The following is a 26,986-nucleotide window of genomic DNA, read 5'->3' on the forward strand; positions in this document are numbered from 1 at the left end:
GACACTGCAGACATAGAGGGGAGGAGGGCACGATGGCAGCTATGTGCACTCAGGGCAGCTGGAGAAAAGAGGATTAATTCTGAGACATGTGAAGCCTAGCCCAGGACCCAGTGTTCCAGAAGAATGCAAATAAAGCCCCCAGAGATACAACTGGAGGAGCACTTCTCTACCCTGACTCAACACTATTAAATGCAGGGCGTGGCAGTTATAAAAACGCTGAAAAGCATCGGGTGGAATGGTCTGTGATTGCAAAAGCCTAATGAGCTGGAGTTTTCAAAGGCTTATAACTTAGGCCAAGTATAGGAGATGTGGTAAAATTTGTGTTTTGACGGGGGTTATGGTAGGGGAACGATTTCTTGCTAGAGTTCCTCAACGTTAATTGAGCTTTTTTCTAAATCTCAGGTGGTAGGAGTGATTTGAGCGGGGGAAAACCCTACAAAAGACAAATGTACTAAGAAAATCTTTCGAAACCTGAATTGAGGAAATAAAATCTTAGTAGTCTTTCAGTTTTTCTTGGTACATACTACAGTAAAATATTGCATCTGTTTTTTGAACTATGCTTCACATTACTCTATGCTTGCTTTTTACCCCAGGAAAGACATGCTAGAAATGCCCCTGAAGGGTTTCTAAACATTGTAAAACCCTTACTACCCTTTCCCTCTCCCCACTTTCAGGCCCCTCAGATGGATTCATCTGATACCAGGAGCCTCTAGGGCTTAGAAATTTAGCTTTCAATCAAGAGGCATGTGAGAGAAAGTCCATCGCAGCCTGGGTGCCAGAAGGTCCGGATTCCCGGTCTGCATATTCCCTACAATGCTGGGCACTGAGATCTCATATGCACTTCTGGCTCAGCTACTAACTTAGCTGTGTGGCTGTAGGTGACTCACTTAACTTCTCCGGGTCTGTTTCTTCATTTGTAAAATAAAAGATTTGGACTACGGAATCCCCAAATTTCCTTTCAGGATAAAAGTCCCATGATTACCAGTGACCTGCTCAAGTTTCATTATTTCCCTCCTGTTTAAAGCACAGAATCTTGTCCACTTCATAGGGAGGTGGTAAAAGTCTATGCAAATGTGCTCAGTAAACCTTAAGGCAACACAAGTGTCAGCTGTCATCATTATTATAAGTATTCTTTATGCAGCTCTCTCTTCAAAACATGTTTTATGTCTTTTACCATTTGTGCTAAAGTGCAATTTCTGCCTTACAGGAATTCTCAAAATTCAGGCTTTGGTTTGACAAAAGGAGACGAGACATCAGTTCAGGTAGATGAAGTTGCTGCAAATGGCAGCAGCATCTAAAATTTCTTAGGAAGCAAGTGGGCTAAGACCTACTCTTACTCCCCAGAAAGACAAATTCTTCTCAATTTCACTTAGGGGCATGAATGTTGCTTATTAAGAAACAGAACTCTCAAATAAGACTTTACCCAAAGAATGAAAAAGCCTTGGAGAGTTCCAAAGGCAATAATAGTAAATCTAGGTGCTTATCTTTTGCCTTCAACTGTGCATTTTCAAGTACTTTACCCAAATTAATTCATTAGTGCTCCTAAACCCACACCAGCCATCACTTTGCCTTTGGGATGGAGGGAGGTGATATTATCTGAGCTGTGCATTAGGAGAAAGCCCCTGGGTTGACAGTCCCTCTGTCCACACCCAGTGGAATCCTCTCCTGCCAACAGTGGCAAACTCCTTTCTTTGTTTGTTTTGAGGTGGAGTCTCTCTCTGTTGCCCAGGCTGGAATGCAATAGCGCTCTCAGCTCACTGCAACCTTCGCCTCCTGGGTTCAAGAGATTCTCCTGCCTCAGCCTCCCGAATAGCTGGGACTACAGGCATGCACCACCATGCCCAGCTATTTTTTTTTTTTTTTTGTATTTTTAGTAGAGATGGGGTTTCATCGTGTTGGTCAGGCTGGTCTTGAACTCCTGGCCTCAAATGATCCTCCCACCTTAGCCTCCTAAAGTGCTGGGATTACAGGCATGAGCCACCGCACCCAGTCAGCAAACTCTTATCTCTTGTTCTCCATTCCCAGGACTCCCATGGTACCAACTCAGTACCTTGCTCAGCATCCCACGGTATTAGAACTGAATGACTGCTTATGAACTCCCTGCGGTGGGCACCTCCTTCTTTTACAGCACAGAAAATCGAAGCATTCAATTCACCCAGGGAGAGGAAGCGAAACACCCAAAGCAACACAACTAGTTAGGGACAGGGTCACTACCTTGTCTTAAGAGGCAAAAAATAGAAACTATCTCCCACCCTCTCCCCTAACAAAACCAAACACTTGCACCCCTCCAAGTATCTCAATATTGCTTAAGCCTGAGTAGTACGGGAAAATGAGGTATATAACGTTTATCTGCTCACACAGCACAGAGCTTCTGTTGCCATCTCTGAACAGCTGTCTTGTTCTGGGCAACTGTGATCTCCCTTCCTCTCCTAAACTCTTGGAATGAATCATTCTCAAGGGAAATGGACGTTGCAATTCCATTATTCTGTATAGAGTGAGTTCAGGGGAAGGACCCTCTCCTTTTCTGTCATCTAATAGCTAAATTAACATAAGCCCATAGGCACAGGGATTCAGGTAACAGAAACCTAGTTTGTGACAATTACAACGTGAAATGAAAATGTACGTTGTGGCCCAGAAGCCTGGGCAGCTCTAGGCTTCAGATATTACCTACCCTAAAGTAGTACAATGCCTTTTACCAAGAACATAGCTGAATCAACTGTGCTTTTCACAGAATAGGCACACACCAAAATATTTCTGGATTGATTTGGTAGGCAAAAATTCTTGGCACTTGGATACTTTTCTATTTTCAGCTTATTCTTAAAAACATTTTTTTAAAAAAAATGTTTAGCTGCAAAGGCACAGGTGACTAGTGTTCAACACAGTTGGAAGGAATGTTGGTGATAGTGGCTATCATCCATATTTCCCAAGTTGGTTTCTAAGTAACACTGCTTCTGGGGTATCTTGAGAAAAAAAATGTTCTGTGTTCAAACAAGGTAGGAAGCATTACTAATCTTCCTACCTTGGTCTCCCAAGATGCTAAAGGCACATAGTTTATTAAAAACACTGAGAAGGCCGGGCACGGTGGCTCATGCCTGTAATCCCAGCACTTTGGGAGGCCGAGGCGGGCAGATCACTTGAGATCAGGAGTTCGAGACCAGCCTGGCCAACATGGTGAAACCCCATCTCTACTAAAAATGTAAAAATTAGCCAGGCGTGGTGGCAGGCGCCTAGAATCCCAGCTACTGGGGAGGCTGAGGCAGGAGAATCACTTGAACCCGGAAGGCAGAGGTTGTAGTGAGCCAAGATAGTGCCATTGCACTCCAGCCTGGGCGACAAGAGCAAAACTCCATCTCAAAAAGCAAACAAACAAAACACTGAGAAGAGTTGTGGGTAAAGAAACAGTTTTATCTTTGTTTAAACGAGTTATTTCCAAGAGCATTTGACCATGGAACAATCCCTCCCGCATTTTTTTTTTTTTGCATGATATCAAAGTTCCACAAAATTCGTGTTCTTTGGAAAATACTTTGGGAATTAGTGATTGAGCCCAATTTCTGAATTTTATTGGTAAAGAAAAAGGTCCTGAGAGGGACTGAAGTTCTTACAGGAAGTTAGTGGGGGAGGTAGGGCTACAACCCCATTTCCTGAGTGTCTGGCCCAACCTTGTCAACCACACGCAAATATGGCAGCATTCTCAAAGGTGGGTTCTGGGATCCCCATGATCCCCCCCCCAGCCATCATGGGTACTGCTTGAGATAATATGCAAAAAGGACACGAACATTTTCCTCCCTAATGGGTCCTTTGGGGGCAATTTGCTAAAACATAACAGGTTGTTTTAGATGCTTTGTAAAATTGGTAATCATATTCCATTCTTTCCTTATCTCATAGATCTTGGGATGCTTATCCAACACAGCCTGATTATGCTATAGGTGCTGAGTAAGTACATTCAATGAATGACTAAATGGAAGACAGGGAGGAAGAAGGAAAGGGTTGGGAACTGAAAGGAATGAGAAGAGAAAAAATGTGGAGAAAGAGAAGGATGGTAACAAAGGACCAGCAGTCACTGATCAGTAGAGTATAGGTGAGAGAGGGGAAAGGAGACAGCTGCAGATAATGGAAAAAAACAAACTGAGGTCTGGGAAGCTGTGATTTTAAAAAGTGAACATGAATTATGAGACTAATTCAGATACTGGCCAGGCCAGGAGGCCACTGCCCAGGAGATGAGGATGACCACCAACTGCTGAGAATCTTTGTAAACTCAAATCAAGGTGTATTTTGCACAGGCACAATAAATGAACAAGGTATCTTAAGTACTACAATAACGGGTGAGTGGGTCATGCACAGTGGCTCACGCCTGTAATCCCAGCACTTTGGGAGGCCGAGGCAGGCAGATCCCTTGAGCTCAGGAATTCAAGAGAAGCCTAGGCAACATGGCAAAACCCCGTCTCCACTAAAAGTACAAAAAACTAGCTGGGTGTTGTGGCACACGCCTGTAGTCTCAGCTACTTGGAAGGCTGAGGTGGGAGGATGGCTTAAGCCCGATAGGTCCAGGCTGCAGTGCGCAGAGATTGCACCACTGCTTCCAGCCTGGGCAACAGGGCAAGACCCTGTCTCAACAACAACAAAACCCAGATGAGTAAGACACAGGTCTTCCCCTAAACAAGGTTACAGTCTAATGGGCAGAAGGGCTAGACAGGGACTCAGATAAAATAATGCCAGGTAGAATGTGATCAGTGCCTCTGGAGGTGTGACAAGCCAATACGGTGAAGAACCAGGGGCAGGAAGATCATATCAAATCACGAGGCTCCAGAAAAACTACCAGCGTCCAGGAACGGTGGCTCACGCTTGTAATCTCAAAGCTTTGGGAGGCTCAGGTGGGCTGATTGCTTGAGCCCAGGAGTTCAAGACCAGCCTGGACGACATGATGAAACCCCGTGCATACAGAAAATACAAAAATTAGCTAGGCATAGTGAGGGGCACCTGTAGTCCCAGTTACTCAGGAGGCTGAGGTGAGAGGATCGCTTGAACCAGGGAAGTTGAGGGAGGTCGAGACAGCAGTGAGCTGTGATCATGCCACTGCATTCTCCTGGGCTACAGGGCAAGCCCCTGCCTCAATTAAATAAAACAACAACAACAACAAAATAAAAAACTACTAGGGAGGGCCATGAGGCACAGAAGGATTGCACCAGGCAGAGATAGGAGATGAGAAGAGAGACATTTCAAGGTGATATATAAAGAATTACCAGGGGTTGAGGAGGCATATAGGGATATGTGTGGAGACACAGCTTGAAAGTCTTTAAGTCACATTGTGGAGCCTTGAACGACCGACCGTGGCGCTGACACTCAAGAGAGGCAGTGGGAAGCCAGTGAAGGTGTGTGTGTGTGTGTGTGTGTGTGTGTGTGTGTGTGCAGAGAAATAGCAGCATTAGAGATGATTCCCAGGCAGGGTGACTGGGCAGCCAAGGGAAGGCGCTGGCCTGCGCGGGATGAGGCAGTTGGGTTCTGGAGGGACCAAGCAATCATTCAGGTGCTGCCCATCAGACAACTGAAAAATCTTATGAGAGGTAGTGGCTAAGTCCCCTCCTGGGAGCACAGAGGAAGCATAAGGTTCTGGTTATCACCCTCAGGGGACCGTGACGTTGAAATAAGGACAGGACCAGGCAAAACGAATGCAGCCAAGAGGAAAAGTCAGAGAGAACAGCGAGGGGAGGTGGAAGTTTCAATAGAGAAATTGTAGCCATGGCTGAGATTCCCAGCACCGGAGTCCGGAATTAGTGCGTTCGAACGCCAGAGGCTTGGCAAGTCATGATTAGCAAAGGGACTTCAAAGAGTTTTGGGGCCTGTTTTATATCTGTGAAATGGGAATTATTTCTATCTCAAAGGTTTGAGGGGATTCGCTGAGAGAAACTTCTTAGCATGGGATCTGCAGAAACTAGAAGTCATGGAGAAAGCAGGGGTCAGAGGGAGGAGGAATCGGGCAGGCTGATCACTTGGAGTGTTCACCTAAGGAGTGTCTAGAAATGGAGGCAGCGACGTCAGGAAGCTCAAAACCTGTGCTTCAGCCCAGTTTGCAGAACGCCCTGTAAGGAGAATGGGTGAGCTGGGACTAGGCAGCTTCATCCTCGTTCCCATCCCCCAGCACTGCCCTTTTCCCGACGCTCCCATCTCGCCACGCTTCCCAACACACCCCCACCCCGGCTTCCCGCTCCGCTCCCGCTCCAGCCAGTCTCAGGAACCACAAGCGCATGCGCTCTCCGCGCCCCTCTCCAACTTTCCACGTTTCACTCCTCTCCCCTTTCCGCCTCAGCTCCGGCTCCACCGCCACGATTGGCCAGCCGACCACCCGGCCTTGGCCAATAAGCGCCGCCCTCTCGCCCCCGTGTTACTGGGTAGAAGAAAACAAAAACAAACAGAGCGAGAGGGGCCAGAGACTCTCCGAGGCGGCGGCAGAGCCAGAAGAGCGGGGTCGGGGCCGGCTGACCAGGGACCTGGGCGAGCAGCGGCAGGGGCCGGAGGGGTCAGTACCAGTAGGCGCGGCTCACACGCTCGGGAAGACTGCGCCCTCTCCCCCATCCCCCCTCGGAGGCAGCCGCACGATGGGAGGGGGCGGGGGCGTGGGGGCCGCGGCCCTGTCAGGTCCGGGCCAGCGGTGCGGGGCCCCGGCTGCCTCCTCGTAGCCCCACAGGTCCAGCCGCGCCCGCCCCAACGCCCCGGACTGCGGGCAGCCGGCCCGGTTCCCTCTTTCTGGGCCCAGCCTGGAGCGTGGTGGCGCGGGCCCGCCCCCTCCCGGAGCCCTCTTCCCACTGAGAGGGGCGCGCGGGACGCTTGCCCTCGAAGGTCTCCCTCAACCCACCTCCCCCTCTGGCGGAGGTTGAATTCAGGGGCCGGGATTGGAAGGCGTGTTTCCGGCTGGACTGAAATCCTGTGAGGAAGATTCGCGCCCTCCCCGCCCCCTGCTCTCCCTGGGAATTCTCTGAAGATGCGCCCCCCTGCTCGGCGTGACCCTGGAGCTCCGTTCCTGGCCCCGGCCCAGCCCCTTCCGGGGGCCGACCCGGGCTGGGGACTTCGGGGGTCCTGGCCTGAGCCCGCTGCGGGAGAAAGGGTCCGGCCGCTGTGGGGAGGGGCCGCGCGCTAGCCTCACTGGGGGGGCCCTAGGAGGCGAACACGTGCCGGCCGCCCGAGCCCCGCGCGAACTTCGCCGAGCCAGTCCTCCGGCAAAGGGTCTCTTTTTTTTTTAGTTCAGGTAAAATATAATCTCCCAGAGAAAACAAAGCTGGGAAGGGAGCCCCCTTTCTGTGAAACGCATGCCGTCTGCTGCATTTGTCAGTTTGATGCTGTAACGTACATGGAGTTTTGCAAGAGCTTCAAAACTGTCTGCAGACGTCAATGTCGCCCACCTACCCCTTTTGAGAACTCGCTACATAGCCAGCGACTGTGTAGTGTCTACAAATGATGAAAACGATCAGAAATGCGACTACATGTCTGGCAAAAAAGGGTTTCCCTTGTTTTTTAACTTGTATTTTTACTTTAATTTTTATGATTTTGATAACGTGACTTTTTTTGGGAAACCACCAAGTGCTTTTTAAGCAAGGAGTTACTGGCATTTATACCCTTAATATTCCTTCATTATAGGCTTATTGAATACCTTAATATTTCAGTAAGTGTCTTGGAATTATAATTGATTGGCTTTTTCTGTGGTACTAATGTGAAAGGAAAAATAATTGTTAGGACTGCAAAAATAAATGCCACTTGAATATTATCTGTAGTGCTCACTTTTGCATTACTGTAGTAGAATGCTTTTAGCTGGTTTTAAGCTGCTAATTAGCTGTTTGTAGCCGGAGAATGAATACAAGTAATCCTAGTTAATAAATGGCCAAAGCTTGACTCCCCAAAATGCCAGAGCAATTTATGAGGTATAGTTCAGGAAATACATATATATTTCGTGGGAGAGTGGAGGGTCTCTTAGGGAATGTTTTGGCAATTGAATACTTCTGATTGCTTGTTTCATGTAACACTGAAGAAAAGGACAGTGTTTAATGTCAGCCTTCATTTTCTTCTAACTTGTATGTATAGTTTTCTCATCGAAAATTCATTTTTGTAGGTTAGTATGAAGGAAATAGGGTTTGGATTTTTTGCTTTATATTTTCTTGTTTGGGCCAAGTAAGGGTGGTTAAATAAATTGGAAAAAATCCTACTACTTTAAAGAGAAGAAAAACGTAGAACGTGTCTTATGCTTATCTAAACTCTTAAAACGTGTTTGTTGCTCTCAAATATGACTTGAGTTCTTGATCAGGTTATCATTGCCTAACGACACAGGACTATTAAGATAACTTTGTTTTTATCTTAATAAAAGAGATGATAGTCATTTCCTGACAGTTTTCTTTGTTTGACGGAATGCCTTCTGTATAATAGTTTAAAATAATTATTTTTAGTGTTTGGAAAACAGCATTTAAAAGTTTGATTTAACAGCAGAAGTCTGTTTTAATAAGCTTCTGGTAACCCTTGAAAATAATCTTCCTGTGGGTTATTAAAATCTTGGATTGAACTTGTGCAAACAGTACTGGATTTGGAAGGTCTGAATTCTCGTCCTGGCTGTTTCACTAAGCAGCTGGCTGTCGTTGGACATATCACCTATCCTCTCTGAATCTGTTTAGTTGTGTGTAAGGTACTTACCTGAAGATTGTTCTGTAAGGTACATTAAATAATACATGTACAATTCTTTTTGAATTGTAAAGGGCTTTATAAACATTAGTTATAATCATTTCACTTATTGGGCTCTGCAGAAAATATTCTCTCAAAGGTTATGCTTTCATCAAGAATGAAAAAGACTTTGTAATGGAACTCTAAAAAACTGAAACACATATGACATTATTCCTTTTCTATATGTAATTCATGCATGGAATTAAAACAGAATGTGGCCTTTTCAGCCATGAAGGATGCTGAATGTTTAGATTTGCAAATCATTTTTGTTCATGTATTTATATGAATCTCTACATATATTTAAGATTTTTTTCATATCTAAAGTTGGCGGGAGTTGTATTAAAAAGTGATTTTAAAGATTCACATTATTTTATTCTAAATAGAATTAGAGAATGATTTCACCGTTTTGTTAAGTTCCCAAGCAATATGATAGCATGTTAGTCTGAGGATTATGCCATAGCAAGAAGCTTATAGGCCGGGTAGTGGCTCACGCCTGTAATCCCAGCACTTTGGGAGGCCGAGGCGGGCGGATCATGAGGTCAGGAGATCGAGACCATCCTGGCTAACACGGTGAAACCCCGTCTCTACTAAAAATACAAAAAATTAGTCGGGCGTGGTGGTTGGCACCTGTAGTGCCAGCCACTCAGGAGGCTGAGGCAGGAGAATGGTGTGAACCTGGGAGGCGGAGCTTGCAGTGAGCCAGAGATCACACCACTGCACTCTAGCCTGGGCAACAGAGCAAGACTCCATCTCAAAAAAAAAAAAAAACCTTACAATTTTAACACAAGGTCCATTTGTTTTTGCTTTGCAAAATAGTACCCTTTTCTGAAGAAAAGGGCTATAAACTTGTGTTAGCAAATAATAGTATATAATGTGGAATTTAAAAGTCAGTTTCACCTTTGAGTCCCAGGAGGCTCTGCATATATCATTGTTATCCTTAAATGACATCTAACAGTAGGTTACGTTATATGGAAAAAAATGTGCTTTTCTGTAATTATTAGGCATTTCCATTAATTTGTGCATTTTATATCTCTGAAGAGCACACTGCTAGCAGCCTGATTGTAAATGACTGGAAGGACTTATAACCAACCTATGTGACTTAAACATACACTTAAGTACTCTAAACCACTATTTAAAAAATACTTCTAGAGAGATTCTGAAATCTTAATTTGGTTGCACTTTTTCTGGTAATATATTTTTTGAAAACTATTTTGATATTTCTTTCATATAACATTGGATCTGTATCACTAAGTTAATTGTCTAAAAGGTAACTGATTTCATCACACCTTCCAGGATTAATAATTTTTAAGCCATTTTGAAACTGAGGCCTAAAATACTGAGATGCTTATCTTGTTGTACTTACTCCTTTCTGAAATGATCAGATTTTTAAAAAATGGATTTCTCATATAAGTAATATTATCAAAAAAGCTGATTTTAAAAGTTTCTCCCAATCTCAAAGTCTTATTCTGGTAATTATAGACCTAGGTAATGAGTGGCAGATATATCTGCCTTTCAGATATGCCGTAATGTGAAAAATAACACAGTCATGTGATATTCTTTATTAACTAAAACTGTGTTGTTTTTATTTTGGAGTAGTTCTCATAATTCATTGGTAGGGAACTATCCAGTATTTATATTCCTATATATGTATATCAGATTAATTTTGAGGCTTAGTATTCCTAAAAGATTTGGATGTGTGTATTTTTTTTAACTTGACATAACCACATATCGCAAACATATCTTTTAATTCCAATTAAAGGGGTGCTTTGGCACATGCTGAAATCTGGAATTTTTTTTGACTTAGATAAATTTATCAAGAAGATTGGAACCAAATGTTAATTAGGGTAAGTTGTCTTTGAAAGTAAAGTGAACTCTTTTATTTAATGGAATTATGTTTTTTTTTGTTGGTTGTTTGTTTTTACAGTGTGCTTAAGTAAGTTTAATTCAGCTTAATTACATCAGTTTAAAAGATGTTGAAGCTTTCTTTTTTTGTTTTAAAAAAACAGATTCTGAAGGAAGACTTCCATTTGGTAATTTGTTTAATCAGTGCAAGTGAAATTAAGGAAAAATGGATGTAGAAAGTGAGCAGATACTGAATGTAAACCCTGCAGGTAAGTAAGAATTTCCTTTTTTTTTTTTTTCTTTTTTTCTTCGTCTTGGGATGAGATCTTGCTCTGTCACCCAGGTTGGAGTGCAGTGGTGTGATCATGGCTCGCTGCAGTTTCCACTTTCCTAGGCTTAAGAGATCCTCCCCTATCTCAGCTTCCTCAGCAGCTGGGACAACAGGCATGTGCCACCACACCAGGCTAATTTTTTATTTTTTGTAGAGAGAGAATTTCACTATGTTGCCCGGGCTGAATATCTTGAACCTTGACTATGTTGTGAGTAAGCTTCAGACCATTCCATATTTTATAAAAACATGATAGAAAAACTATCTTTAAATACTGCTTTATTCATGCTATAAGAAAACGGGCTATATTATTTTTAAAGTCAGGTTTGTGATTTTTATTTTCATGGGAATTCATTACACGTCCTATTTTTCTGCGTATCCTTTCACATTCCACACATTCCTATCCTGCATTATGTAGTACAGAACAGAGAAGAATAGTGAGCCTGCTTATTTTCACATGGGCTAGTTAGTGATTTCTGTAATATTAACTTACTGGTATCTTTTGATATCTTTCTTAACGAATAATTTTTATATTCTGAATTACCTAGGGTATTTTCCCTAATTCTCCATGGTGCTTCAATAGTATGTTATTATCATAAAAATGAACAAAGTTTTGTGGAATAGATGACCAAATGTGAGTAGCTCAAGACGATTTGAAATGTATTTATAGTTTTCAAAATCATCTCCACAAAAAGGTAATTAGAATTGTATAATATCTGAATAGTGAGAACAGTTCATATTGGTATACTTTAGATAATTCTTTGCCTTATAATTTTATTAATATTGAAAGCTGTGTATTTTCTGTCATTTTAAGTGTATTTCATTACTACATCTTTATTTCTTCAATGACAACTCAGTATTGTTTACAACATACATAGTTTTCTTTGATCTGAACAAACATGTTGAATTTGAAGCTTCTTTACCATTGTTTATTTACAGATCTTTTTAAAGTGTGGTAAAAAATTGAAAAAATTTTTATGTAATTAATGATCATTTCTGTGCTGCTATGTACAGAAGCTGTATGAGTATGCTTTAGGGTTATAAATGGGTAATATATACCTACTTAATTGAGATGGGGATGGTAATAGAGTTTAAGAATATATTTTACATATAGGTAATTGCTACTTTTCTGCACTGTCCAGTATAGTAACCACTAGCTACATGTGATTATTATTACTCCTGGGCTCAAGTGATCCTCCCTCTTCAGCCTCCTCAGTAGCTGGATTACAGGTGTGTGCACCACTGCGCTTCGCCACGTGTGTTTGTTGAGTACTTGAAATGTGGCTACTCTGAGTTGAGATGAAGGTCAACTATCTCAATAATTTTTTACATTGCTTGCATGTTGAGATGATATTATGGTTATATTAGATTAAATAAAATTTATTTAAATTAATTTCACCTGGTTTTACTTTTTAATGTGGTTACTGGAAAATTTAAAATTTCTTATGTGACTTGCATTCTATTTCTATTAGAAATAGAAACATAGCTTTAAAATGTATACTTTTTGTTCCTAACTACAATAAGACCTAGTTTTAACCCTGTTCTTGGTGCTTCTGTCCAGCACTGCCTTAAAATAAAAAACTTGTTCTTCAATATTTGGATAGGCGTAAGACAGACCCTCTTTGTAGTAAGTTCTTTCTATAGCAATCCAAGTCACACTCTTACTCTTTTACTTGGAGGAAGTAGGTTATTTATTCTGACCTTCAGTTTCTTAGTGTATAAAATTGGGATATAAACACCCTCTGTATAGATTTATAATTAGGATTTAGTGAGATACTGTATATGTGTGTTAAGTCTGTGAAGCACATAGTAGGTATGTAATACATGAAAATGTGGTAATATTCTAATTATGCCACTCATTGGACACCACTAATTGAAAATGTGATTTTCGGGTGCTGTGGTCATATACAATTAGAGTGGTTACTATTGAGATGTCAGAATTCAGAAAGAGGGAATTAGTACACAATAGAAAACAGTTTTGAAGTCATCACATTCTGTACTCAGGTTATCATTTTAATTTTGGTTTTCTTAAAGTCAGCTCAATAGGGGCTATGGAACTCCAACACTTAGGTTAGTATGAATAACAAAATATAAAGCAATTAATATAAACATAGGTTAAAAATTATAAGGTCAAATATATAAATTATACTGAGAGAGAATGTTTACTGCTGCAAAGACATAAACATACTTGAAAGAATATTAAAATGGTTGAAGAAAAGAAAACTTGATTATGGGAAATAGATACATTTAAATTGAATACTCCAAGGGACAGTTTAAGACATTTTATTATAGTTCTGAGTCCTGTGTCTTCTGGACTAGTTTTGTGGTTCACCTTAATAGTGCAACGATGAAAGCGCTATGTTACAGGTAGATATTTAATGTTTTTCTCAACCATCCACTCTTACATGAAAATGTCATCTAATTTATCTGATCCTGGTCTTTCTGCCCCTTCTACTTAATCATTTTTGTTTATCTCTCTTTACTTTCACTCCCTTGTCCATTTTTCTTTAGCTGTCAATACTCTGCGATATTCCAGTTTTGTATTTTCTGTAGTTATAGTCATATGGGATTAAAAATATGGGTTTGAATCCTAGCCATAATCCTTTCTAGATATGTAACTTCTTGTGAAACACATTCCTTCTGTAAAATGAGGATAAACAGTTTCTTTCTACAGCTTTTGAGGCTTACAGACCACATATGTAAAGTGCCTAGCATAGAACCTGGTATCTAATAGGTACCATGTAGTGTGGAACCTGGAATCTAATAGTTGACAATAGTAGTGGTAATGATGAAAGAAACAGTACTACGGCTGCTTCCACTAAGACTGTAATTACTGCTGATGGTTGTGGTGATGTCCCAAACACACCATCCTAACACCGGCTTCTCACCAGTTCGAAAACTTTTAAGGCATTGTTCCACTTCTCTTTAATCGTAGATACATTCTGCTTAAAAGCCTTTATTATTTTCTTTAAAAGTATAACATTATTATTTTCCCACAGTTACTACCCTTGCTCTTTACCAGTTAGCTTGTGACTGAATTACTGAAACATTTTCTTAGTGGTTTCCCACTTTATACATACTCTTTTTGTAATATACTCAATATTCTTCTGCCAAATGAATCCCTCCCATCTCCTTCCTATGATATCTAACTTAAGCTCTGACAATTTTAGTGTGGGAGTAGTTAGCAGTGATTCTGGTGAGGTAAGCAAGGGCAAGATCAAGTTACAAGGTAAAGAGTTTACATTTTGCCCGGCTGCGGTGGCTCACGCCTGTAATCCCAGCACTTTGGGAGACCGAGGCGGGCGGATCACGAGGTCAGGAGATCAAGACCATCCTGGCTAACACAGTGAAACCCTGTCTCTGCTAACAACACAAAAAAATTTGCCGGGCGTGGTGGCGGGAGCCTGTAGTCCCAGCTACTTGGGAGGGAGAGGCAGGAGAATGGCGTGAACCTGGGAGGCGGAGCTTGCAGTGAGCTGAGATTGCGCCACTGCACTCCAGCCTGGGCGACAGAGCGAGACTCCGTCTCAAAAAAAAAAAAAAGAGTTTACATGTTTTGTGACATAATGGGATTACTTTTAAAGGATCTTCAGTGAGGGCATGCATGAGAAAATCAGTCTTCATTCAGTATAGTTTGAAGACTGCAGGCAGGGAGACTACTTAGGAGACTAGTGAAATAATTTGGCTCTAATAGATGATTTTGTTTACAATAAAACATTCCCACCTTCCTAAGTATGTCAAGAATTGTAAAGATTTAAACACATGTAGGCTTTTTATAGGTTGATGAAAATTTTTGGTTTGAATATATCTTAAAACGTTAAAGTCCATGCACATAGACCTGACATGTTATAATTATCTTTAGGCATATAGAAAATGATTTGAGTGATTCAGCTCTGATTTGAGTTAACAATAATGAACAAAACTCTGGCCCAGTGGTAGCTAATTCAGTAGCCTTTCTGACTTAAAGAGCTTTCAGGGCAAAGCCAAGTGCCTCCACTTGATCTCCATGGAATTTGAGTATGAAGGACACTCTGCTAGGTGATGGGGATACAGAGAAGGACATACAGTCTAGTTGTGGTTTCTCATTTGAAGCGTATGACTTAGTTGGAAGAAAAAGACTGTTATATAAAAAGAAAGTGCTTTCCATGACGTGTTGAATGAATAGTATGTGAGCAATTAGTGTTACTGTAGCTAGAGTTGTAAGGGAAGTTTTAATGGAGGGAGTAAGACTTGGGCTATATCCTAAAGGATTTTGATAACTGAAAATAACAAAGAGGGTGACATTCTAAGTAGGGGAACCACTGGAAACTCCAGTATGTTGATCTCTTTTAGAAGAATCAATTTTATATAGGCTGGAAGATTTTCAGGATGGTAAGTAATATGAGAACAGTTTAGGGAGATGAATTAGGACTTTGAGATGATGGCTTTTCTTGAAAGCAAACTTTATCTTGAGGCAGTAAAGCATCAGCAGTTCAGCTTAACAATCATATGGATTATTTGCTAAATTCCTTTCGTTCTTTTTTGGATTACTAATAGATCTTAAGTATTTATACCTAGTTACGGGATGTTTGGCAAATCATTTAAACATTCTCAGCCTTAGTTTCCTTATCTGTCCTCAATGTTATAATAACTAACTGCCAAACTTGTGCATAAATAAATGATAGAGTGTCTAGTACAGTGCCTGATAAATAATAGTAGGCATTCTATAAATATTAGTTTGTGTCTCTTCTCAAGATGCTTTGTCTTTTCTTAATATCTCCAATTGCTTAACTCTTAGCTCATAAAAGTCTAAGGGTTTTATATTTGGTGTTGCTGTTAGCATAGATTTTATGATCTAAACACGTGAAATAACATGCTTCTTTTGGTAAACTGTTAAAATTCAGTGCCTTGGTTTACTTTCCTTGATAATGTGAAAAATAATCTTATTTAGTTGTTATTAGATTGAAGTAGATGAAATTCCCAATATGCGACTGTAATTTACCCGCAAAAATGGTCGTGTCATGTGATTCAACCTAATCTAACTTACCACTATGTCTGTAAAACAGTAGATACTTAAAATACTTAGAATTTTCTTTCACCCCGTCTCTACTAAAATACAAAAAAAAAAAAATTAGCCGGGCGTGGTGGCGGGCGCCTGTAGTCCCAGCCACTTGGGAGGCTGAGGCAGGAGAATGGCGTGAACCCGGGAGGCGGAGCTTGCAGTGAGCTGAGATCCGGCCACTGCACTCCAGCCTGGGCGACAGAGCGAGACTCCGTCTCAAAAAAAAAAAAAAAAAAAAAAAAAAAAAGAATTTTCTTTCTTCATTTTTCTCTTTAAGATCCTGATAATTTAAGTGACTGTCTCTTTTCTGGTGATGAAGAAAACCCTGGGACTGAGGAAATAAAGAATGAAATAAATGGAAATTGGATTTCAGCATCCTCCATTAATGAAGCTAGAATTAATGCCAAGGCAAAAAGACGACTAAGGAAAAACTCATCCCGGGACTCTGGCAGAGGCGATTCGGTCAGCGACAATGGGAGTGACGCCCTTAGAAGTGGAGTAACTGTGCCAACCAGTCCAAAGGGAAGGTTGCTGGATAGGCGATCCAGATCTGGGAAAGGAAGGGGACTACCAAAGAAAGGTTGGTATATATCATGTCCAACAAATGGAAGATAAACAAGTGGAAAAAAATTGTCTGGTTCTTGTACTACAATTTCCTTGTTCTAGGAATGAGAGAAATTAAAACAGTGATAATATAAGGCTTTACAGTTTGTATATATTTTTACTTAGTAATAAGGTGAGGACCATCTCACTTTTTCTTTAGGTTGATCTTTTTTCTTGTTTGAGTAGATTTAATTTTCTTTAGCAAAATGTTAACGGTTTATTTCCAGCAAAATATGCACTGATGTTTTTCACTGTTACGAGTTTTGCATATGTTCTTTAAGTTTGAAAGGAGTCAGAAATCCATCATACTTATTTAATTAATATAATTATGTCCATTACTACTACTAGTAAACATAAATTTGATTGATACCATCTGGATCTGAATTTTAATGTTTTCCGAGATCTGGTTGTGAGTTCTCATTAGCTCTTTATTTTGGGTTCTGTAGTGCATTGGTCTGTTTCACTGCTGTATCTCTAGTACCTGAAATAGTGACTAGCACGTCATAGACAAATATTTGTTGATTAAGAGTTTTCTGATGATTTCATCATCTTTTGAATGGTGGGAACTTCAATTTATAGTGTAGGTTTCTTGTAAAATGTTTTTGTGGTGTCAAAAATTATTTTTGTTGAATGGCTCTGCAATCATGGTTTATATCAAAATGAAACCTGGTTATCAGATTCTGTTTTGGTCTGATGGCAAGGATATAGTTGGTACAAAATAAAACCCTCCAAAAACAGAAATGTTGGTGACATTGTAAAGATTCTTTAAAAAATAATGTAGTGCATTGGTCCTTAAAACATTTCAGTAAGTTGATGTAGAAAAGCAACTTCGAAAATTGGAATTGTTAAGCTTCTATTGGTTGTTTTGTATTTAGAAAATAGAATTTTCAGGGCTGTTAATGCTTAAAAGCAATTAGTATTGTTTTCTATATTTGTAATATATTGCTTAATAGTGTGGTTTAATGTGTACTTTTATATTTAAAGAGTACTGTATTTGACTTTAAAATATTTGATGGTGGTTACTGTCCTTTTTTGTCAAATAATTTTTCCCTTGTTGAGTTTTCTATGCTACGCTTTACTGGCCCAGCATGTTTCTTTTTGTCTTGGTCCCAAAGAAATGTCGAATAAAATTTAGAGCTCAGCTGCAATATCATACCCTTTGAGGTCCTCAGTATAGCTATTTTTTATCTTTATTTGTTTTTGCTTTTATTTTAAAGTATCTGCTTTTTTAGTTTTTAACTTCATAAGCTATTTGAACTTAATGTTTTCAGAAATATTGAAAGAGTGGTCTGAACAAAAAGGAAACCAATAGGGAAAGAAAACTGGAAAAAAAACTAACATAGACATTAAATACAAATTTTTTTAGCTGTTATTTAACATCGGAACATTTAGGATTATTTTAGATTTCAACAAATTGATGAATTTTATGTGTTTTCTTTCTCAATTCTAAACTTTTTCAGGTGGTGCAGGAGGCAAAGGTGTCTGGGGTACACCTGGACAGGTGTATGATGTGGAGGAGGTAGATGTGAAAGATCCTAACTATGATGATGACCAGGTATCAGTGCTTTGCTTTTTCATAATATTTAAAATGTTTATGAACTTTTTTGACTTCATGTTTGTAGTTTACTCATACATGTGTCAAATCATATATATATATGTTTTGGATTAGGAAACCAAGTAAACTGACAGTAATATATGCATAACTTTCACTTGGTTTCCATAGTGAGTCAAAAATAGCTCTTTACAAATTCACTTAGGATTATTAAGTTGACCATTTTTCAGTAAATTCTGTTAATATAGTTTGTTTCTATAGTAATTATAATTGAGAATATCTTCTTTTGAATATTATGAGTTAGAGATACTAGGTTGCTTTTAAATATTACCGTTTAGAATGGTAACTAATTTTGTTTTGGGGACGTGCATCTTTTAGGGATAATGCTGAAAATGTAAATTTTTAATAAGATTGTGTAGTGAATTTTTAATATTTTTTTAATGGAAATTTTAAAGTAGAATAGTATAATCTGCTTGTACTCTTCTCTTAGCTTTACAAACTTAAATAATTACAAACTCATAGGCAGTCTTGTTTCATTCCATTTACTCTCTGTCTTCTCTTGGCCTGTTTGCCCTACCCTGTTTTGGATTATTTTGAAGCACATCCCAAACATTTTGATTATGTTTTTTGAAAATCGTGTCTTTGCATAAGGTAAGACACGGTGATGGAAATTTTAGACAGGAAAATGTTAAAGAGTATATGTTACATTGTTTTTATTGTGTGTTGTATGTATGTATTTAACTGTTTTAAGTAATAGTTGGACATGGAAATATTTCTAAGAGAATATGACAAATATGAAACTAGTAGGATTCAAGTACTGTAGAATCTTTGCTAAAAATGTCTTAATCTTTCAAGTATATGTTTTTAGGCTGAAGCCAGTCACAGGTTGCAAATATAGCAGTCTCTTCTTATCCGTGGTTTCACTTTCCACAGTTTCAGTTATCCATGGTTCGGTGTGGTTTGAAAATACTGATTGGAAACTTTCAGAAGTAATTCATAAGTTTTAAATTGCATGCCATTCTGAGTAGTGTGATGAGATCTCCCGCTGTCCAGCTTCATCCACCTCATCCTGCCTAGGATGTGAGCCATTCCGTTGTCCAGTGTGTATCTGCAATGTATACACTACTCATGCATTCGTCACATGGTAGCTGTCTAGGTTATCAGATTGAAAAAACAGTATTTATTGGGTTTGGTACTATCTGTGGTTTCAGGCATCCTCTGACAGGGCTTGGAACATACACCCTGTAGATAAGGGGGGGCACTACATTTCAGAGCTTGTTTTGCATGGGGAGAGAGGAGTGGTTCGATGATGTATGTTAATCTTCTTTTTGAAATTTCAATTGAACAGTGCTTTTTTCCTTAGAGATTTTTTTCTGTCACTACAACCTTGATCTTTGTGTTATACTTTTTATTATAATAATGCTAATCGTGAAGGCTTTGGTTTCTGCTTCATTTTTTCTAAAAGTGAAGTTTTAATTAAAATACCATATATGATAGGAAGCCATCATGAAGCTTTTTGGTTACCGAAAGATTGGTTTTGAGAGAGACATAAACATTTTGAGAGAAAAAATTAAGACATGGGGGTTGGGAGCAAATTATGTATTTGCTATGGTTAATGGCTCTAATCTATATATTGGCTTATTCTGATTTTGTAAAAGAGCAGTGACATACACATTCTACTATTTTTATTATTATTTTATTACTATTTTCTAGCTTTGTTGTCCATGCTGGAGTACAGTGATGAATTAATTATAGCTCACTGCAGCCTCAAACTCTTGGGCTTAAGAGAGCCTTCTGCCTCAGCTTCCTGAGTAGCTAGGACTACAGGTGCAGGCTACCATGCCTGGCTAATTTTTAAAATTTTTTTGTAGAGATAGGGTTTTGCTATGTTGCCCAGGCTAGTATTGAACTCCTGGCCTCAAGTGAACCTCCTGCTTTTGCTTCCCAAAGTGTTGGGATTGTAGGTGTGAGTCTCCTTGCCTGGCCTAGATTCTGTTTTTATGTGATGAATGTATGTAGCATATCTTTGTCTTGTGCTAAGTGGGGATTATTAACTACTTAGAATATAAAATTATACAACAATTTCATTTGTTTATTTGCATTTTGTTTTTTATAACTCTTACTCCCTTTTCCCCTCACAGGAGAACTGTGTTTATGAAACTGTAGTTTTGCCTTTGGATGAAAGGGCATTTGAGAAGACTTTAACACCAATCATACAGGAATATTTTGAGCATGGAGATACTAATGAAGTTGCGGTAGGTTTAAAGTTGCAAGTGTAATTTATTTAATATAGGAGAGAAGACATCTTTTATAAGCAAAATACATCTGGAATGATCTTGGGTCACTGAATAAATTTAATCATTTTCTTTTGCATGAGTGAATTTCTAAGAAATGGAATAAAATCTCATTACATTAAAATAGTTATATATTTGGGATGTGATGAGAGCTATATGCCATTTTCTTCTCTGAAAAATGACAATATTTTAATAATTTTTATAATGATAATTTGTAATGTATATGAATTTATAAAATCTGTTTTTATAATTTATAAGATATAATTTTAGCAGTTTGAGGGCACTTATAGACCCCCCTGAAACCTCTTCAGGGACCTCAGACAAGAATGCCTGACATAGTTTCATTTTTTTGACATTTATTTCAAGTATATTCAGAAGTAGGATAAAATTTCTTTGTACTTTGTCCAAAAAAAAAAACCCCACAAATAATAAAGATTTGAAAAAGAATTAGAAACCATGAGAATAATTATGAATTGTTCATAAAGTAAATTTAGGATAAAATAAAACTATTGGTCAGTTAGGATTATTGAATTAAAGTAATATAATTGTAACCCTTAGAAGACTTTGATCATTTAGATTCTTAAAATTTAGACTAGACTTTTATGATTTGTCTGGTACTGTGAGGTTTGTTATCTTTGGATTTGTAGGATTTGAATATAAGACAAATATTTGTTCTGTGCATACCATCTGGAGGAATTTGTAATAGGTGATTCTTGCCCTTTTGAAGCCCAGTCAAGTGAAAGAAATGATATGTAAACAGATTATTAAAGTATGTGAAACATTCTGTTATAGAGGAAAAGTTTCCATGAGTCTGTGAGGGCAGGGACTGTTGAAATCTTGTTATCTACCTCGCATAAGACCATCTGTATACTACATATCTATTAACTGAGTAGGTTTGGAAAGCATAAAATAGAGAGTAATAGTAGAGATGATTCTCTGCTGTTCTGAAGGATGGTGAGGAGTTCGCCAGTTAAGATAGTTTTCCAGGAAAGAGGAGTATCGTGTTTGAGGGTAATGGATTAGTTGTTAAAGTGCAGTCAATGAAGATGAACTGTAGTGAGTGAGAAGAGATTACTAACAAGGACACCAGTTAGGTGGCTGTAAAATAGTTCTGGCACTCTCTTAGTAGTGTATCATGATTTAAAGATTCTAAGAAAACTTTCATTAAAGAGGAGGGCACTCTAACTGAATTAGAACTTAGCTTCTAGAGTCAGTCTACCTTTATTCCGCTTTCAGTTTGGCTACTCCAGCTGTGTGCCCTCTCTGCTTTGAGTATGATAGGTATAATAATTTAATACTCAAAGGGCTATTTGAGTATTAAATAAGATAATATAAATAAAGAGGCTATTATAATGCCGGATACATTAGTCAATAAGTATTAGCTGCAGCTATTATATTTCTAGTAGGAAATTTTAAATTTACCCCAGAATTTTAAACCAATAATCCTATTTAAAAACAGTTGTTTAAGATCTAATTTTAAACTTGATACAGAAGTGTAAAGTGAATTTTTATTTCAAGAGAAGGCTTTGAAGAAAAGTAGTATATAAATAGCTTATGATAATGTAAAATGAATTTCTCCACAAATTCTCATAAAACAGTATTTATAGAAATAATAGATTGTAAGGCAGGTTAGTTACTCCTAATACCAATCTTAGCAATATTATGTGGTTTAATGAACTAGCCATGAGCTGCATAATGATGTTTCCATGACAGACTGCATATATACCTGTGGTCTCAAATAATACTCTTTACTATATCTTTTCTGTGTTTAGATAGGTAACCATTGTGTTATAGTTGTCTACAGTATTCAGTATAGTAACATACTATACAGGTTTGTAGCCCAGGAGCAATAGGTTATACCATATAGCCTACATGTAGGCTATGCCATTTAGGTTTGTGTAAGTACACTCTATAATGATTGCACACTGATGAAATCACCTAAATGGTGAATTTCTCAGAATGTATCCATGTCGTTAAGTGACCCATGACAGTATTTTAAATGTATTTCACATTTTTGAATTTAGCGATGTTAAGGCAGTTAAAGCTTGACAAAGTGGATCAATGTCTAATTTATGCACAGGGAAAAAAGGTGTATTTATCCTATCTCCTAAAACATGACTGTGTCTTTTGATTATTTCCAAAGAGTGAGAGGTAAAGACATATAGATAAAAGCTTGATTTTTCAAATATAAAATTTTATTGAACTGTAGGTAGTGATACACGTTAAAAATGTTTTTAAATTATTTTTTTGAACAGGAAATGTTAAGAGATTTAAATCTTGGTGAAATGAAAAGTGGAGTACCGGTGTTGGCAGTGTCCTTAGCATTGGAGGGGAAGGCTAGTCATAGAGAGATGACATCTAAGCTTCTTTCTGACCTTTGTGGGACAGTAATGAGCACAAGTGATGTGGAAAAATCATTTGATAAATTGTTGAAAGATCTACCTGAATTAGCATTGGATACTCCTAGAGCACCACAGGTTTGTATGATTCTTCTTTTTGTTCATTCCCTCCCACGACTATACTCCTAATTGTGGAAGTAATGTATACTCCTAGGAAATTTTAGTAGATGGAAGGGGATGGCCCACATTTCCTACCACACCGAACTACCCCTCTAACATTTCGGTGTATTTTTTCCTAGTTCTTTTGTTTTTTAAACATGGTCTTCATCATGCTATAAATTTAATGTTACGTTGTACTTTTCCCCCATGATCTGTGTAGTTTTTAGTTCTTTTTTTTTTGTTTTGCCATATATATAGTCTTTATTATATGTAATTGTTTTATTAACTAAGATTTTTAAAAAATGTAGGTTACGATTGCTTCACTAATGTTTATTATAAAAAGTCAGGAATAAGACTCTTCCCTTTTGTAGCTTTAAAAACATGTGAAATTGTTATTGTCAAAAGTTTTTAATCAAGGTAAAATCATTTTACCTAAAACATTAATTTAGAAATAGAATATAGGCATGTCAGTTCCTAAATGCTGTTTCTGTTATACTTATGACAGACAGTAGTCTGTATGAGATATTGAGTGGTGATTCTAATGCAGACATTTTTTCCTTTTATACCAATACACGTACTGTAACAAAATGATTATATAAGTTTATATTTATTGTAGAATTTTTGAAAAATAAAAGCCGGAAAGAAGAAAGGCCAGCAAAAACTGCTACTGGTGTTAAGTTTTCCATTCTCCTTTCTGTGGGTATATATCAGTGTATGACTTCTATAAATCCTTAATTTTTTTAAATTAAAAAAATGGAATCATACCATGTATGCTATTTTGTAAACTTGATTTTTCTCATACCATGAAATATGGTAAATATCTTTCCCTGTGGCCACATAATATACCATTTTACATATATACCATTGAACCATAGCTTTATTTTTGGACACTAATTTCCATTTTTTATAATAAGTAATGCTGTGAACATACTTCCAGCTATTTCTATACAACTTTTCTTTCTCCACAAGATAAATTCCTTTGATTAGTTTTTGAGAGAACCTAGTCTTTTTTTTTTTTTTTTTTTTTTTTTTGAGACAGAGTCTTGCTCTGTCGCCCAGGCTGGGGTGCAGTGGCCGGATCTCAGCTCACTGCAAGCTCTGCCTCCTGGGTTTAGGCCATTCTCCTGCCTCAGCCTCCCGAGTAGCTGGGACTACAGGCGCCCACCACCTTGCCCGGCTAGTTTTTTGTATTTTTTAGTAGAGACGGGGTTTCACCGTGTTAGCCAGGATGGTCTCGATCTCCTGGCCTCGTGATCCGCCCGTCTCGGCCTCCCCAAGTGCTGGGATTACAGGCTTGAGCCACCGCGCCCGGCCTCCTCTTTTTTTTTTTTTAAGAAGACTTCACTTGACCTTAAATCATTCATTTAACCCCAGCACTTTGCGAGGCTGAGGCAGGCAAATCACGAGGTCAGGAGTTTGAGACCAGCCTGGCCAAGATGGTGACACCCCGTCTCTACTAGAAATGTGAAAATTAGCCAGGCATGGTGGCGTGCGCCTGTAGTCCCAGCCACTTGGGAGGCTGAGGCCGAAGAATTACTTGAACCCGGGAGGTGGAGGTTGCAGTGAGCTGAGATCACGCCACTGCACTCCAGCCTGGGTGACAGAGCGAGACTCTGTCTCAAAAAAAAAAAAAAAAAAATCATGTACTATGTATTCAGGCAGTGTGCAAGGTGGTAGGAATTCATTAGTGAGCACAACAGAGGTGGCCCCCACTCTGGCACTTAACTTGAAGGTTAAGATGTGGGAGTGTATGCCAGGCATAACAGGTACTACATAGGCTTTTTTTTTAAAAAAACTTCCAGCATCTTTCAGGTACTGACTGTGTACTTCAGCCAATCATCATCATTTATGTATTTAGAAATTGTGTCCTATAAAAGTTATTTAAGATTTTTTTATATAGCTCTTTTTTTTTTTCCTTATTACAGTTGGTGGGCCAGTTTATTGCTAGAGCTGTTGGAGATGGAATTTTATGTAATACCTATATTGATAGTTACAAAGGAACTGTAGATTGTGTGCAGGCTAGGTAAGTAAATCACTTTTCCTGCTTAGAATTTCAAAATAGGGGAAAATTCTACAGGATCATATTGAAATGACACTTGGCATTAATCAAACACTCTGTACATCTGTTTGTCACTTCTCTATATTCTCCACTGTTAAAATGGAGAGAATGTTGACGTGACATACCAGGAAGAGGACAGTACTATAATGCAAAAGTTCTGGAGTTTAGCTAAATCATTAATTACCTTCATGTCAAGCCACTCTTCTTTGGGCCTCAGTTTCTTTATGAAACAAAGCCATTGGACAGATCTTTTAAGTTCTGTTTTCAGGTTCTAGCATTCTGTAGTAGTTTAATATTCTAATAAGATGGATAACATTAACAAGAGAGGCCTCATTTATAGTTTTATTTTGTATTTATCTACTGTAGGAATTTTAGTCAGAAAATGTCTTTTTCACTCTTGTGATTTAGTATAATTAATATGATATTTGGAATAACTAAATGTGATATTTGGGAGTTATGCTATATGATTTTTCTTGACTTCTTGGAGACTTGGACTCAGCCATGTCTTAGTTTTCCTTAGGTCTGTATATTAATTTTCTAGGGCTACTTCACATCATAGTGAAATGGTCTTCCTGGGTAGGAAGACATGGATCTAGGTGAAAGTTAATTATATATGAAGTGCTTCTTCTCAGTGTAGATCAGTTATTTTGTAATGTGTTTTGATTTTTCTTGAAGGAGAAATGAAATAAAGCATGAGAATATTAACATGAGGATCAACTTTTTTTGCTCCTTTTTGTTTTGAAAAAGTGTTTTGAATTTTATTTTGCTTTTATGTTTTGTGAAAGATTTAGGGCATATAGGATTTTGTAAGCTTTATCCATAATTTGGTAAACTTTAGGTATGTCCAGCTACCAAACTTAAATTTTTTTTCTTTCTCTGTAGAGCTGCTCTGGATAAGGCTACTGTGCTTCTGAGCATGTCTAAAGGTGGAAAGCGTAAAGATAGTGTGTGGGGCTCTGGAGGTGGGCAGCAATCTGTCAATCACCTTGTTAAAGAGGTAATGATTGGGTATTGTCTTTAACTTAATTTACATGTATTCCTCTGAGTGAAATAAATTGTGGCTACTAGCTGTTATTTTTATGGACAAAAATTAAGTTCGGTCTTACAGCTGTAATTGGAAAATGAAATAATTCTTTTATATTTGACTTTATGAGCTTTTATTATAAATTATATGATAAAAAATGAGTCTGTTAAAAGGGCTTTCATGAATAATTATAAGCAAGCCATCTATGAACTTCAAAGGAATGCCTGAAATCTTTCTCTCATATTATTATTTAATAATTTTCAAATGCTGTTGAAATGAGATTTTCTGTCTTTTAGCTATTCAATAAATATGCTTTTATATAAGTAAATTAAAACTAGATAGTCTTAAATAATGAGTTAGGAATTATGAGCACTAGAGTAGATCAGAGTGTTAGATTTTTGTGAGGACGTTCACTACCCATATGCGTGTTTTAAAAGAAAATTGATAGTAATCCCAGTACTTTGAGAGGCTGAGGCAGGTGGATTGCTTGAGGCCAGGAGTTCGAGACCAGCCTTGTCAACATGGTGAAACCCCATTTCTACTAAAAGTACATAATAATTAGTCAGGCATGGTGGTGCGCACCTGTAATCCCAGCTACTCAGGAGGCCGAGGCACCAGTATTGCTTGAACCCAGGAGGCGGAGGTTGCAGTGAGCCAAGATCACGCCACTGTACTCCAGCATGGGTGACAGAACAAGATTGTGTCTCAGAAAAAAAAAAAAAAAAGCGATTTATTGCATTAAAATGCCAGATTTATTTCCTGTGGATTTTTTTTTTTCTGGCTGTATTGTGGTATTCTGTAACAAGAAACCAAAAAACAAAAAAAACTCCTTATCTGCAGATCTCTTTAAGAAAAGGCATGCAACTAGAAGATTTGTAGTTCATGTGCTTCTGATTTTTGAGTATAATCTTTTCATGTAACTGTAATTTTGATTTTTAGTAAATCTTTTAATGAGGGGTGTGTGTGTGTATGTGTATCTAGCTTAAGTGTTAAGGAGTTCAAAATGTAGTTAGAGCCCTTGACCATTTTTGCTTTTATATATGTTAAA

The 26,986-nt window shown here is 38.4% G+C and overlaps 1 protein-coding gene across 11 annotated transcripts in view; it reads left to right on the top strand.

Annotated features, from left to right (window-relative positions):
* The first annotated feature begins 6,423 nt into the window (after window positions 1-6,423).
* The window catches only part of PDCD4 (programmed cell death 4), a 28,822-nt gene continuing 8,259 nt past the window's right edge, over window positions 6,424-26,986 (top strand). Inside the window, exons 1-11 of one of the 11 annotated variants that reach the window (XM_074002699.1) lie at window positions 6,424-6,514; window positions 10,457-10,541; window positions 10,704-10,808; window positions 11,416-11,501; window positions 12,010-12,097; window positions 16,186-16,488; window positions 17,972-18,066; window positions 20,205-20,318; window positions 22,613-22,834; window positions 24,781-24,878; window positions 25,797-25,911. In XM_074002699.1, coding sequence (XP_073858800.1) covers window positions 22,616-22,834; window positions 24,781-24,878; window positions 25,797-25,911 — 432 coding nt within the window. In that variant the 5' untranslated portion in view covers window positions 6,424-6,514; window positions 10,457-10,541; window positions 10,704-10,808; ... (4 more) ...; window positions 20,205-20,318; window positions 22,613-22,615. Of the gene's footprint in view, window positions 6,515-10,456; window positions 10,542-10,703; window positions 10,809-11,415; window positions 11,563-12,009; window positions 12,098-16,185; window positions 16,489-17,971; window positions 18,067-20,204; window positions 20,319-22,612; window positions 22,835-24,780; window positions 24,879-25,796; window positions 25,912-26,986 lie in introns of all 11 variants that reach the window. The other 10 variants (XM_074002696.1, XM_074002697.1, XM_074002698.1 and 7 more) reach the window with 10 other exon arrangements.

The sequence above is a fragment of the Macaca fascicularis genome, chromosome 9 (genome assembly GCF_037993035.2).
Source record: "Macaca fascicularis isolate 582-1 chromosome 9, T2T-MFA8v1.1".
Lineage (NCBI taxonomy): Eukaryota > Metazoa > Chordata > Mammalia > Primates > Cercopithecidae > Macaca > Macaca fascicularis.